The sequence below is a fragment of the Gossypium arboreum genome, chromosome 8 (assembly GCF_025698485.1).
Source record: "Gossypium arboreum isolate Shixiya-1 chromosome 8, ASM2569848v2, whole genome shotgun sequence".
NCBI classification, from domain to species: Eukaryota; Viridiplantae; Streptophyta; class Magnoliopsida; order Malvales; family Malvaceae; genus Gossypium; species Gossypium arboreum.
Window position 1 is genome coordinate 141,205,103 of NC_069077.1, and position 14,896 is coordinate 141,219,998.

A 14,896-nucleotide genomic window follows, 5' to 3' on the forward strand; every position below is an offset into this window, starting at 1 on the left:
ATGCTAACACGCATCGAGTTAGATTACATTTTATCTCATTTAAGTAAAAAATAAATAATTTAATTTTTATATATTAAATCAAAGAGTACAAGGATTGACGAAATAACCATGCTATGTGATTTCGTGTGGATGTACAAGGATAAACGCAATAACCATGCTAATTTAGTTTTTTTTTTAATAGATCAAAAATATTTTCATTTAATTGTTAATAGAATACATTATGTTTTACTAAAAAAAGACGTGGCATTTTCTTATTGGATGTTGATACGGTAAAATGATGGAAATTAATAGTTTAAGTATTTCTTAAAAAAATAGTAATTACCAAAATGTGAAAAGCGATATAATTTGGCAGTCAATTTGAAATTAAGCCAATTTACAAAGGCAAGTTATAAATTCCTAGGAAAAAAAGGGTATTTTCTTCTTCGTCGTCAACAGCTGTGAAACATACCTAGCGAGTCATCGAGTTTGAATCGGTTGACTCAGTTGAAATTCAACTCAGCACTGTAATTTCAGTGAGTTAGAAGGAAAAAAAAGAGGCAAGTATGGAAGCTAGACCTGAAGGAAACGAGTCATCGAGGGACGCTAAAACCCTAATCTCATTTTACTCCAATTATCTGAACAACCGATTCACCTCTTTGTTTCCTTCCTTTCCGTCAAATTTTCTCGAGAAAATCTCAAATCTTTATCGCCAAACGCTTCTTCCTATCTCTACTAAACGCAGAGCTGGTCTCCCTCTCCCATTGCCTTCCAACTCAGTCAACTCAACTCGGTACACGACCTTCACCCCGTTTATTCATTTCCATTTTTCTTAGTTAGTAGAAATGAATTTCGAACTTAATAGTTTTTTTTTTTTTAATATCCAGGACGGCATCAGAAGCATCGAGAATTTATGAAGTTTTAAACGATATAATGGATCGTTTCATTTTAAATTTGCATAAAATTCAAGAGAATTTGCAATTTTGGCAATCTATAGCTGAGGTAATGCACTAATGACTTAGTTAATTTTGAATTTCTCTAAAATATGCAGTTGTTTCTTTGAATTAATTGTGTTAGGATTAGTGTTGCATTTAGTAAATGTTGAATTTCTTTTTACTGTTTTCTATTGCAATGGCAATAGCAATAGCAAGAAAAATGTAACCAAATTGAAATCAAACCGAATTACGTATTTGAATGACCTGAATTGAATTGCATTGCTTTGGTTTTGTTAAAGTTACTTTTAAGAAACTTTTCGCTAATTTAGAAATAAAATATTTTATTTTGATCTTATAAAAATAAAATTTGATTCCATTCAAATCTTTATGGTTTTTAATTATGAATAAAGAAAACAAAGTTAAATGGTAAAAGTAACATGGAGGCCCTTATACTAAGAGTCAAATTGCATTTTGCCCCCTCTACTTATCAAAACTGGCAAATTCGACCCTGTATGTTAGTTCAAAGTGAAAATTGGTCCTTTCTGTTAAAAAATTGACAGAATAACCAAATTGTGAATATGTGTTGTGCCATGTGTACCTCATGCTGACGTACAAAAACTAATTTTTAACGGTAGAAATGGATGGAATTTTTAACAGAAGGAGCAATTTGCTTGATGATCTAACGTATAAGGACTACTTTGCTCTTTCTTTTAGTAGAGGGGGCAAAATGCAATCCGAATACTAATACAAGGGCCTCCATCGTACTTTTACCAAGTCAAAAATATCTAAATATTACATCAAACTGAAATCAATAAGATTGAACTGAAATTGAATCCAACATGGGTTTGCAAGGCAAAATTGTACCACCCTTCATTGTTTGAATTGGTTTTTTTGGTCAGCTTTAACTGCCTGAGCACATCTACTTCCAGAAATGAAATACAAGTAGCAATAACAACAGCCCCATTGTACTTACTAATGTAATTTTGTACAAATATTTAGGGATCTAATGCAAGGAAAGTTTACTTCATGATTTTCGAGAGAGGGCCACGAGCTTTTGTTAATGGATCAGTTCAACTCATGCGTGAAGCTGTCACTAATGGATCAGCAATGCAAAATCTTTCCCAATCTTCATCTGTGTACATCTCTGAAAGGATTGCTGTCTTATCTTCCCTAAGGTGTTCACTTGCTGTTTTTCTGGCTCAGGTTTGCTCCATCTTTTTCTAGTTCTGTACTGTCATGTTATGCTCTTACCGTAATAAGGAAGCCCATCATATGTTAACACACTCACAATCTTACTTTTTTCCTCCCTCTCTTTTCCGAAAGCCATAGATAGACATAACATTAAGCATGTAGTAGTTCTATAGGCTTGATAACTCTACTGTTATGTTTTGTTAGACGTGATTAATCAAGGATTCATTTCTTGTTTTCTTCAATAGTTTTATGTGGAAGTTAACAAATGTGGAAAGGAGTTAGCAGAAGATCCAGAGAAGTCATTTTCCTCACTAATGCACACTCTTAATGGCTTATTTTCTAAGTTGGACGCATCAATTGGCCATCTTCATGCTTTGCGTCAGGTATATATTTCTCTTGTTGCATTTATTTTGCAATGTTTTCAATCTTTTGCTGAGCATTTCAGACTTGCTGCTATTATTAGAACTTAGGTTGTTGAAAACTTCTACCCAAATTTTCATGTACAAAAACTATGCAGAATGATTCTTCTGTTGAAGGAACCTATTCGTTTCCTCTACTATTTGAGACATTGCCAGAAATCAGTCAGGAAGAGTCTCAATGGACAAATTCTGAAATTAAGGAAGCTATCAACTTGGTTTGTACGAATCTCCAGGCACTTGACTCTTACTTAGCTCTCATGGTAATGGTCCTTTTTGTCATAAAACTAGACATTATGTTATTAACTGATTACTGGCTTGTTCATTCATGTTTTTTGCATTTGATGTTCAATTTATTTTTGGATTTGTTGCTTATTTTCTTACCATGCTCTTAGGTAGCTAAACACCAAAAACCAAGTAATGTAACTCGTTACTGGATCCGGTATACATGTGGTGCAGTTGGCCTTTCAGTTTGTTCTTTCTGGCTCCTACGGCATAGCCATCTGATGGGAAGTTCTGACATTGACATCTGGATTCGTGAAGCAAAGGAGTCAACAGTTAGCTTCTTTAATGACCATGTTGAGCAACCGGTACACTGCACTTTGCTAATCTGATTGCTCAGTTGTTTTTTTTAACATCTCTCTCTTGCATGTCTTGTATTTACCATTTTCATGAATACTTGAGAATGAAGCTGATTGTAGTGATGTTAATTTATCTTCAGCTTTTGGCAATTAGAGATGAACTTTTGGATACGTTTAAGAAAAGACAGAAAGGTGTGATGGATATGGAGGAAGTGAAGTTGACTTCCGATTCTCTCCACAGGTTAAATTTTCTTCCTCCCAGTTTGCATCATGGATATTGAATTAAAATTAGCTAGCACGGGAATTGCAGGATGTGATTTTCATTTCTTCAACCCCTTTTTTAACTTCTCATCTATTCACGAATCACGGCTAGTGAAACAACAAAGTTCTGAGTTTTAGGCTGCTAGATTATTTAGAATTAGGACAGAAATTCTGAGAATATACCTAATCCTCCTAACCATATTACTAGAATTTCTTTAAACCTTAGGAAAATGGGGATGGGGGTGAGGCCTAAAGGAAGGGCTGCTGTGTAGCTCAAGGCCCAATGGGCCTCTGTATGTACAAAAAAGATTTTTACTTACTACTTTAGTCTTTGCTTGAGATATCAAGATTCTTCTGGAGATATAAGTTGCTTGATATTTGTTTTATTTGTCTTTAGATTGTCTTCCAGCTCCACTATTTGATCTCTTTCTTTTTCTATGGTGATTGGATATAATGAAGTTCTTTTTGTTCAAAGGTAATTGCCATATCATTGACAGCCATGTCAAATGCTTTTTCTAAACACAATTGCTTTCATGGTTTGCAGAATGTTATTGGCCTTCAGTGAGCAGACAAAAGGTGAAGCGTTCCCAGAGAATGCATCAGATCAGGAAATGCTTGAGATAGTTATGTTAAGGTACTACTTTTTTCTAATATCATGGCAATGCTAAATCATGTTTGCACTTTATGACTTATGATGCACATGGTATGGGTGAAATTTAAACTTTATCTTTTGTTTGGAATTTTTTTTATTTACGAATGCTTCGGGTACAAAAAAATGCTTTAGACCAAAGAGATTAGTGATGGTAAGTTTTTATAAATCGCAATACATCTGAAATAATCTTGCATTCTAGATGATTGCATTTTCATGATACTTTCAGAAATTTCCAGAATAAATATGTTCCTCCTATTGCTAATCTGATATATTGCTTTAATTGAACTGCCACTGTATGGTGTATATCTCTTTATGTGGTAAATTTCTTCTTTGAAACAAACTCTTTCATTGGGATTTCTAATGTAGATATGAAAAGGAACTTGTGCATCCTATCCAGAATCTTCTCCACGGAGAGCTTGCCCGTGCTCTGCTTATCCAGGTAATGCTCATGATTTTTACAACGCCGATGCTGCCTTCTATTTTGGTTGCATAACCTCATGCTTTTGCCATTGCAGGTGCAGAAGTTGAAACTCGATATTGAGATGTAAGTTCAACGCCAACTTTTTCCTACATAGATGCTTAAATATTATCGGTTTTCTGGTTTATTTCAGTTCTCAATGTTCTTACTCATTACGATGATCATTGAACTAGGGCAATGCTTGAACTGGATCAGATTCTCAGAGCAAATGAAATAAACTTTGCAATACTAGCTGCCTTGCCAGCATTCTTTCTGTCTCTTGGTCTGATTGTAGCCGTGCGTGCATGGTTTAGACAGGTTGGAACACTTCAAGGCTATACAATATGTTATCTAGTTAATTTTTTAAAAGTAAATTCCATTTTGTTGATCAGTGTAGGAAGGGATGATATGCTAGGTTTAACGATTGCACTATTTACATGGTTATACAAATTTATAGTGCCTGACTATCAATTATACCTTTGATATTGGTCATGACTGGCTAAAGCTAAAGTTCCATTAAAGTGCATTTGCACAAGGTAGAACCTTCTCAGGGAATATTATAAGGTTTTAATGAGGCTGATCCTGAGCCGCCATCCAAACACAAATACACTCAGGGCAGAAAAGCATACCTATTAATCACCAAATCTTGTTTCCTTTCTCGTATTTGTCAGACAATTGATTATTTGGTTTTGTTATTCTAATCAGGATACTAAAGCTGAAGGCAGAGGAAGAATTGCTCGTATCCAGAGGAGGCTACTTATTGTGGAGATTGAGAAAACAATTATGCAGTTCCAGGCTTACTTTGACCAAGGGCTGGTAAGAACCTTACCGTTCGGTTTAATTCTTGGATGGTCGTGATTAATTTCTCCTTTTTCCCCTTTCCACATTGGCTTCTTCTGAAAGGGCCTTGATAAAATTTAGATTCTAAGCAAGCCATTTGCAAGATGTGAACTCGTAGGAAATCATAAGATCTTGACTTTATATGCTTTCTCAACTGAGAACAAGTTCTAAGTAGCTTTGATGGTATTGAGGTGGGGTCAGATATGGAGTTGACTTCTTCAGTTCTACTTGTTTAATGGCACTAACTGGAGAGAACTGGAAGCACCTTTCTTGTTACCATTGCTCCGTATGTTTATTTTGTTTTCGTTTTCTAAAAGCATCTTCATCCTCCCCCTTTTCCCATCAACCCTTCTCTCAGTATCAGTATATCATATGTTACCCTGCATGATTTCATATGCTCGATATGTTTGTGCATTTGTATTTCTGTAGATTAGGCGCCAAGAAAGAAGTTTGATCTGTTAGAAGAACCTTTATTTGGTCCAAAAGCTGTATTTACTTTTACTATGCTGAATTCGGTCTCTCTCGAGACAGATTAGAATACTGCTTTTGTGACTAAAGCCAAAGGAATTTGCTTCGACTCAACACCACACATACCACTCACCTACATCTATGTTCCAAAGGGTGAAAATAATATGACATATATAATGCTCTTTCACAGGAAAATGATGCACAATGCATGTTCGGGTTGTTGATTTATTGTCTAGACCGTTTATACCATGCTGTCAGAAGACATGCAAAGGCGACCGGTGAATGGCAATGGTTAGTTGATTCTTCTGTTTCTTAACTGACTTAAAAGCTAAATTACTTTGCCCATCTCGTTTTGACTTTCTGTGTTAAGATAATGAACTCAAGATAGCAACTAACCAATTATAAAATTCTGCAGCTTGAAACAGGATATAATTGATTTAGGAAGGCCTGGTCTTCAAACTTCATACAAGCTAATTGTGACGGCACGAATGGAACGCGTTTACGATTGTTTGCTTCCTTCCCTAAAACGCCAATAGATCATTACCTTTAGTTCGAAAAAGGGGGAAAAAAGAGGCCTCGATCTTAAATTCCTTTTCCGTTGCTTTATTCTTGTTGTATAAGCAGAATTTTACCATATCCTAGTAGTCGGAAAACTACAGCGGAAAAAAGTAACTGCAAGTGCAACACTTCCCTGGCATTTTCGAATTGCTGTCTGCATGAAATTTTGTAGGGCATTGCTTAATTTTGATCTGAGGTTATACACAGGTAAGGTTCGTTGCCAATTTGCCTTATGTACTCGGATTTGGATGTGAATGTTAGATACGGATACATGTCCAGCTCGGGTATGTTTCATTTTGTCCAAGTCTTTTTATGTGTTTGGAAGGTTTTTAGGAATCCATATTTCTGTGCCATATTTAAATGTGTCTAAAATGGGTTATAGGCACAGATACTTCAAGAGAAATAAAGAGTCGGAAAAACATAGATTTTGCCTTTTTCATACTTGCTATTTCGTATTTCCATGCATGCTTTCTTCAAGATTTAACTTTTTTAATGTATTTTTTTTCTGTAAGAATATATCAAATAGATAAAATACTTGAATATATTTTAAAAGTCTACTTGGAAAGGGCCAAACCATTGAAAAAAATTTTTGGGTCTAACCATAAAAATTGGAAGGACATTTTCCCCTAAACAGTAATTTAGTATGTTTATACCGAGGAAGAATAATTTAGTATTTTTACACCGAGGAAGAATAATTTAATATGTTTACACCGAGGAAGAAAAAGATGGTTGGGAAATTTATTACTTTTTGGTATGGTAGGAGAGAGAAAACCTTTTGTTTGGTAAGAGAGAAGAGACGTGGGTTGGGAAATTTTACTCTGTTTGGTAAGCGAGAAATTGAAAGAAAATTTAATATCAAAACTGTTCATGAATTTTGATTCAACGTTCAATGTTGAACTTTGATTTTCTGCAACTTTATAGAATTAGCATCATTGCATACAGAAATAATTATATTAATTCAATATGAAAATAAATATACGTATCCATTTTATTAGATGTATACAATTGAATCAAAATCGATGTTTTATGTATATGTATAAACTTCAATTCAAATTTGTTAAATCATGATCAAATTGATAGAATGTGTAAATTATGAGAGTTAAATTTTTATTATACTGAGTCAAATTTATGTAAAATTGAAGAAAAACATTAATATTATGATTAATTGTCCTTACTTTCTCACTTTCGAAATTGACAAAGATTAAATTATTCCCTCTTTTTTCAGGGATCAATTTGCTTAATATCGAAATTGAGAGAGATTGGAGAGATCTTTTTACCTATAATTTCAAAAAATATTTCACATTATAATTGTGTGATCTAAACTTTTTTGTCTAAATCTATTTTTTTAAATATTTTCTTATTAAGTATATATTTTTGGAAAAAAAGTTGAACATATCAATATTAAGTATGGGTTTAGATGTACAGTGCGGTGCGTTTAACTTATTTTTTATCTCATATCACTACAGTATCTAATTTCACTGTCGCCATTATTTTTACACTAACCTCAGGTAAATGCACCGCCCATCTAAACTTACACTAAATAAAACACGACTAAATATGATATGAAATATAACATAACATATACATAATTAAAAAATTAATAATAAAAAGCTGAGATTTATTTAGTCCTGTTTCCTAAATTGAGAATTTCAGTAGCTCCAACTTTCTTCCTTAAATTAGTTTTGCTTTCCCAAAGTGAGAATTTCAGTAGCTCCAACTTTCTTCCTCAAATTATTTGTCAACTTGACTGCATCAAAATCTCCAATCACCACCACTTTCTCTTTCTCCTTACCATCCAATGCAACAGAGTCTACCCCTGTATATATATATATATAATGATTCACTTCATTATCTCAAATGAAACAAAATAGTAACAATTATTAATAAATTGAATCTTAAACTATATTTTAATTTTAAAAAAAAATTGAGTAAAATTGATATCTAAACTATGTTTTGTCTTCAAAGCAATGGCGAGAGGAGGAGGCTGGCAAAGTTTGGCCTCTCCTAAAATGAGAATTTGTTGCTTTAGACTTCAAAATTTTATAAAATCTTAAGTTAATATATGATAAAATTATAGTTTGGCCCTTTGAAAACCATAAAGATTTAAGCTAATACAAGAGTAAAATTGCATTTTATCTCTCATAAAAATATATAAATTAATAAGGGTAATATCTAATAAAAACGTGCATAGTATTGTTTTGGGGTAAACTTGATAATTTAAGTACCACTTTTGATAATAATAAAAAAATTGTATCAAATTGAGAATTGAGGTATAGCTTAAGGATCAATTTGCTAATATTTTTAAAAAAATTCAACTTACCTGCTTGTCCTGCAGCCACTTTAAGGGCCTCACTCCTGCATTTTTCACAGTTCATAGCCACCTTAAACACCACCTTTTGCTGTATCCAAACATAAAAAAGAACATGAATTTTAGCCCTAAATATCAATTTTATCTCGATTTAAACGTGAGTGTCAGATAAAATTATATCATTCGATGACGATATTTTTAATATTTTTCATGAAATTAAAAGAATAATTTAAATTATTTAAAAAAATTAGAGCAACAAAACTAAATATCAATAATATAATGAAACTCAAATGATGGAATCCATAAAAAAAAAAAATTACCTTCATATTTGGTTTCTTTCTTCTTCTTCACTAACACCCAAAGAAAATATATGGTTTATCACATAATTCACATGCAACAACCTCATATATATATATATATATGATGATGATGATGACGATGAAATTTCATATGACATAGCCTAGAAGTTTCCTTTTCATTGTTATGAATATAATGCCATAAATTACCAAGGAAAAAAACAGTCCCAGGTCCCAACACCTTCTTTTACAAGTTATTTGTTATGTTCACAATTAACCCATTCAATCAATTTCTAAAAAAATATATGTATGTATTTATTTTATATAATAAATTATATTATTCGGGTTTAGAGTGAATATTGGATACGGATATAGAATATGAGTATGATTCAACATGGGTGTATTCGTTTATATATATAATTATTAGTAAATTTACGTTTTGATAACTTAACTTCAAAAAGTTACAAAATGATTATTGAATTATTTGAAAGTTTTCATTTAAGTTATTTGGTTATTAAAATTATTGCTATATAGCCTTCCATGTTCGTACCACTTGTACCAATAGAAAGCTCTTTTTTCCCTTTTTTTATACATTCCAATTTTTTTTTATAAAACAGTTTTGAACATCATGAATCTGCGAATCAAAATTCAAACAGCTTTCTTTTTTCTTTTTTTTTTTTTATCTCTGACACTGATTGTTAGATTGACTTGAATATAATGTATGCTTTTTTACTTGTCATTGGATGCTCATCCTGATCAAATTATTGTTTGGAGCTCGCTAGATCAATTTTTTTTTTAAAAAAAACTTAACAACTCAGTAACTTAAATAAAGCTTTTGATTAGTTCAATGACCATTTTGTAACCTTTTGAAATTAAATGGCCAAAATATAAACTCACTAATAGTTTAGTGACATTGGGTGTAGTTTACCCATATGAATATGAAAATAGTTTTTTTGTTTTTAACAGTTCTGATCATATCTGTTCTTTTTGACATAATACCTAAAATTACCCATAGTCCGTAGGCTTCAACCCAAGTCTTTTTTTCTGTATTAGTAACAATATCATGCCAATCAAATTAATAGTTTCTAAACTTGAATTACGAATCTTGTTTAAAATATTATTTTCTTAGATAAATCTTGTTTAATTATTTTTTTAATTCTACCCTTTTCAGTAACCTGTCCATTTTAATGCATAGTGATTTTGTGGAATAAAAGAACACAAACAACAAATGAGACAAATTATAATCAAGAAAATGAAAAATTTTCAAAGTCAAGTTTTTGTTTATAAAAAAGTATAGTCAAATTTTTAAGTCCGATCATTAAATAATTTAAAGGTATAATGAGTTTTTAGCCTTTTAACTTTATGAAAAAGTCATTTTAGTCCTCTATTTAATTTTTCGTCTTTTTTAACACTTGAATTTGCTTTTTTATCAAATTATCACAAAATTAATGAAGAAAATTATATTTTTTTAACCTTACTGACATTGCATATACGTGGATGGCACATCAACATTGATACGATACCAATTTAGACTTTGGACCTTATTGTTTAATAAAATCCCTTGGGTATGAAATGGGACAAAGAGAATCCAATTTATATATATAACTTATTAATTAAAAATGATTAACACATAAATTCTAATATATGAATCTCGATTTTAGGATTTAATTTAATTAATTCATACAATTTAAAAGATGATATTTAATAGTTTAGAAGTTCAATTTCCGTATTTACAATGTTGATTCCTTATTAAAAGAAAACAAAAATTGGAGAAAAAATAACATTGAATAAGAACATCGATGAAATCGAGAATTTTATCAAAGAACGGTTGAGATAGAATTATAAAATTTTAAAAAAAACCAAAGCTAAAAATTATGTTAAAAAAAGATTAAATTGAATTATTATTTTTTAGGTCCAAAATATAAAATTTTCATTCATTCAAAAGCCAAAAAGGTTTAAATTGAATAATTTAATTTTTAAAATAAATTATTTCTTTATTTAATCAAAAGAGTCAAGACCTCGCCTCCTATCTTGGTTTCGTCATTGAATAGAAATTATAACATGAAAAATAGATAGAATCGAACTCAGTATTATATCGTTTAGTCAATAAAAAATATATAAAATTGATAATTAAAATACATTCGGATCTACAATACAACAACATACAAACCATCAAATTTCGAGAACAAAACTCTCATTGTACTTATCAATACTAATCAAAACATGATATTATCCGATATTTTAACATGAATACAACATGAATATATGGATTAAAAAATTTAAAAAAAAAATTATTTCTGCTCAGCCAAACTGATAATTTCAGTAGTTCCAACTTTCTTCCTCAAAATTGTAGTTAATTTGACAACATCAATTCCATCTCCAATCACCACCACTTTCTCTTTTTCATTGCCTTCTAATCCAACAGAGCTTACCCTGTTATATATTTATATATATGTATGTATAATTTCCCAATTATTTACTTCATATATAATCTCAAATAATAACAATTGAAAATACTTTATTAACAAATTGACCCCAAAACTATACTTCGATCAGAAATGATATTTAAACTGTCATTTTATCTCGTTTTATTTCAAATAATTACGATATTTAATAAGAACATGGATAGCATTATTTTGGGGTAAACTAAGATAAACTCGATAACTTAAATATTAAATTGAGAATTGAGGTATAGGTTAAGGACCAATTTGTTAATATTTAAAAAATAATAATAACTTACCTTGTTGTTCTGCAGCCACCTTGAGGGATTGAGTCCTGCATTTTTGGCACTTCATAGCTACCTTCAACACCACCTTTTGCTGCTTCCCAAACCAAAAAAAAAAACATGAATTTTAACGTTTACTTCGATTTAGACATGAGTGTCATGTCATATATATATATATATATATATAATTAAAAAATACAGTATTTTATGCATAAAAGACACACACATATATATATATATACACTTTACCTTCATATTTGATTTGCTTCTCTAAACACCCAAAGATAATATATATATATATATTATGAAGATAATAAAGTGAGCTATGAAGATGACTGAAGATGCAAGAATCCCATTTATATAGTGATACATGTGTATGTATGTATCTATATCAGGAAATTCCACAACTTAGTCATCAAGTTTCCTTCCATTTTTTATAACAAAAAAGGGAATTTTCATGTCATTTTCTCCCCATTTCCTAACACCTTCTTTTACAAGTTTTTTAACTTATGTTCACACAACTATAGTCTACCTAATCTACCATTCATAGAAGGGGAGAGGAGGGGAAGAGGAAGTGAAGAGGAAGAAAGGGTTTGAACTCGTATTATCTAGGTGTTGGACAGGAGTTTTAATAATTATTACAAATAAACTTTTGTGATTTATGAAGAATTTTATATTTTTAACTTTAAAGAGTTAATATTTATACTAATATTTAAACCTTTGATTGAGTTAATGTCACGAGTCATTAACTTAGTTTAAAAATTATGAAAATTTATTTCTATATATAAATATTACGAGGATACTTTATATTTTTATTCTTTCAATAAATTCAGTGAAAATTTTACATATAGTAAAGATTTGAACCTATGCCGTCAACATCTATAATTTTTTTCTTTACTATTTCGACGAAAGTTTTACTTTGATATGTTTATACATTTCAATATTATTACACGAACCTATGTTTTAAATATTATTGTTCCGTTCATGTTTAATATTTTACTAAAACGATAAAATCTTAAATTATATATGATAAAATTACATTTTACTTCTAAAAATTTACAGTTCAATTCCAGCCACTCCAAAACTTTTTTTCTAAATTCACACCTGTCCGCACACATGTAGTGTAGTGGGATTTCTAATATATTACATCCTAGTAATTTATATTACTCGAATTTAGAGTAAATCTTGTTCAACATGCGTATATGTCTCTTATTTATATATATACACGTAATATTTTTCATATATTTATGAGATTATACTCTTAATCCATGTTCGAATATTCATATAAAAACTTTTTAAAAAAAATCCCGAATATATTTATAAGTAATAATAAAAAAGGAAAAAATATATTTAAATTCTTTAATTAACACCAATTTTAAATATAATTAAAGATAATTCTTATCTCGATCCCTTAAAAAATTGAAATAAATAAATTTTAAAATATTTAAATTAATTTTATAAACATGACGCGTAAGTACCTAAACACCGCCGCGTATTTATTTTTAAAATTAGACCTTTTCACTAGCAAGTCCCTGTATTTTTAAGTCAACTCTTAAGTCTTCTTCTTTATTATTTAAAAATGCAATAAAATATAATGAAATTTTAAAAAAAAATTAATTGCAACATATTCTTTCTTAGTTTGGATTATTTCGATTTTTAATTTATTTGTGATTTATATTTATTTTAATTTATTTTATTTTATAATTGTTCAGAGATGTACTTGTGATTATATTATGATTTACACTATATTGTACTTTTAAATTCCAAAATTAAATATCGATAAATAAAGTATTTATCTAAATTGGTGTTATGGGTTAAAAATATTAATATGGTTATATAGGTTAGTTTTAAATTATTTACATTTTTTATTATATTATAGATAATTATTAATTTCAAAAAAAAATGTTGCTTAAATATTTTAATATTATTTTATGTATTATAGGATTGTCTTAATTGATTTATTAAATTATCAATATCGTATCATAAAAGGAGGGGCCAATTGAGAAAAGAAAAGTAGAAAAAATTTACAATATATGATCTATCTGTATCTAACGTATTAACTCTAAATATTGCAAATAAATAACTATTTAAACGTAATCTCGTCCCTCAATTTGTTTTTTATGTTTTAAATATCAAAATTTGACCAACAATTACTGTCGAATTGATACAAACAAAAAAAACATGTAAACTATAGGATAAGTTTAACTCTTGTAGCCCTTAAAAATCCAAAATAGGATAAGTTTAGATTTTGTGAACGGTTTATAATAGTTCAATTTTATTTTATATTTTTTTTCTAATTTTAGATTTATTTAATAAAATAAATTTTAAATATCATTATTGATCAAGTAAATAAAAATAATAATAATCTAGAGCTCTTAACATGTTTTTTGAAAAAATAAAATTTGATATAAAATTTCAAAAATACTATTTACTACTTTAAACATAAATCATTCATCATTACATCATATAAAATTAAAATTAATTAAATTTAATTATGTACTATAGGATTAGTTCTAATTGAGTTATTAGATTATCAATATCGTATCAATTAAATTCTTAGTATTTAAACGTAATCTCGTCCGTCAATTTGTTTACAAATTTAGTGTTTACAATTTATTTATTTTTTATGCTTTAAATATACTTCATGCCGTTGACTAGCAATCAATGTCGAATTGATACAAAGAAAAAATCCAAAATGATTAGGGTGAGTTTAGATTTTTTTGAACCCTAGTTTAGAAAGAAAAAAATTTACTATTAATCCCTATACTTTGTAAAAATTGTAAATTTAATCCATATATATTTTTAATTCAACCGATTTCAGCCCTTAATACTTTTCAAATTGATCAATTTTAATCTCTATACTTTTCTAAATATTAAATTAACAATTAAATTTATTTGATTAAATTCAATTACTAGTCATATATTACACATACCCTTGTAGATTTAATCCATATTTTCAATTGGATCATTTTAAGTCCCTATATTTTTCCAATTTTGAAATTTCAATCTTGACAAGAATTACAACATTAATCCATTAATTGAATTTTATTGAGTAATATGTGAAAATATTAACCTAACATGATATTACACATGATAATATATTTGCTACATCATATTTTAAATATAACAAAACTTAATGAATTTAACGGTTACCGTTTGGTAAGGACAGAAATATTAAATTTTAAAAAGTACCAAGGACTAGAATGGCCAAATTAAATTTAAGGGCTAGAAT

At 29.4% G+C, this 14,896-nt stretch overlaps 3 protein-coding genes across 3 annotated transcripts; 1 reads left to right on the forward strand and 2 right to left on the reverse strand.

Moving 5' to 3' along the window:
• The first annotated feature begins 350 nt into the window (after window positions 1-350).
• LOC108469821 (protein DGS1, mitochondrial) lies at window positions 351-6,768 on the forward strand. The gene is made up of 14 exons (XM_017770878.2): window positions 351-769; window positions 864-978; window positions 1,911-2,114; window positions 2,348-2,485; window positions 2,620-2,781; window positions 2,914-3,108; window positions 3,240-3,340; window positions 3,905-3,994; window positions 4,379-4,451; window positions 4,528-4,556; window positions 4,664-4,787; window positions 5,175-5,285; window positions 5,968-6,068; window positions 6,193-6,768. The coding sequence occupies exons 1-14, from the start codon at window positions 543-545 to the stop codon at window positions 6,311-6,313; spliced, it is 1,791 nt and encodes a 596-aa protein (XP_017626367.1). The 5' UTR covers window positions 351-542; the 3' UTR covers window positions 6,314-6,768.
• A 997-nt stretch (window positions 6,769-7,765) lies between these two features.
• LOC108469407 (heavy metal-associated isoprenylated plant protein 47-like) lies at window positions 7,766-9,110 on the reverse strand. Its single transcript, XM_017770295.2, has 3 exons — window positions 8,964-9,110; window positions 8,656-8,734; window positions 7,766-8,151 (listed from the first exon to the last, which is right to left on the reverse strand). The coding sequence occupies exons 1-3, from the start codon at window positions 8,967-8,969 to the stop codon at window positions 8,012-8,014; spliced, it is 225 nt and encodes a 74-aa protein (XP_017625784.1). The 5' UTR covers window positions 8,970-9,110; the 3' UTR covers window positions 7,766-8,011.
• Window positions 9,111-11,029: 1,919 nt separating this feature from the next.
• LOC128279457 (disease resistance protein Pik-1-like) lies at window positions 11,030-12,091 on the reverse strand. The gene is made up of 3 exons (XM_053018382.1): window positions 11,914-12,091; window positions 11,679-11,758; window positions 11,030-11,372 (listed from the first exon to the last, which is right to left on the reverse strand). Exons 1-3 carry the CDS (start codon window positions 11,917-11,919, stop codon window positions 11,231-11,233), a joined length of 228 nt encoding a protein of 75 aa, XP_052874342.1. The 5' UTR covers window positions 11,920-12,091; the 3' UTR covers window positions 11,030-11,230.
• Window positions 12,092-14,896: the final 2,805 nt, after the last annotated feature.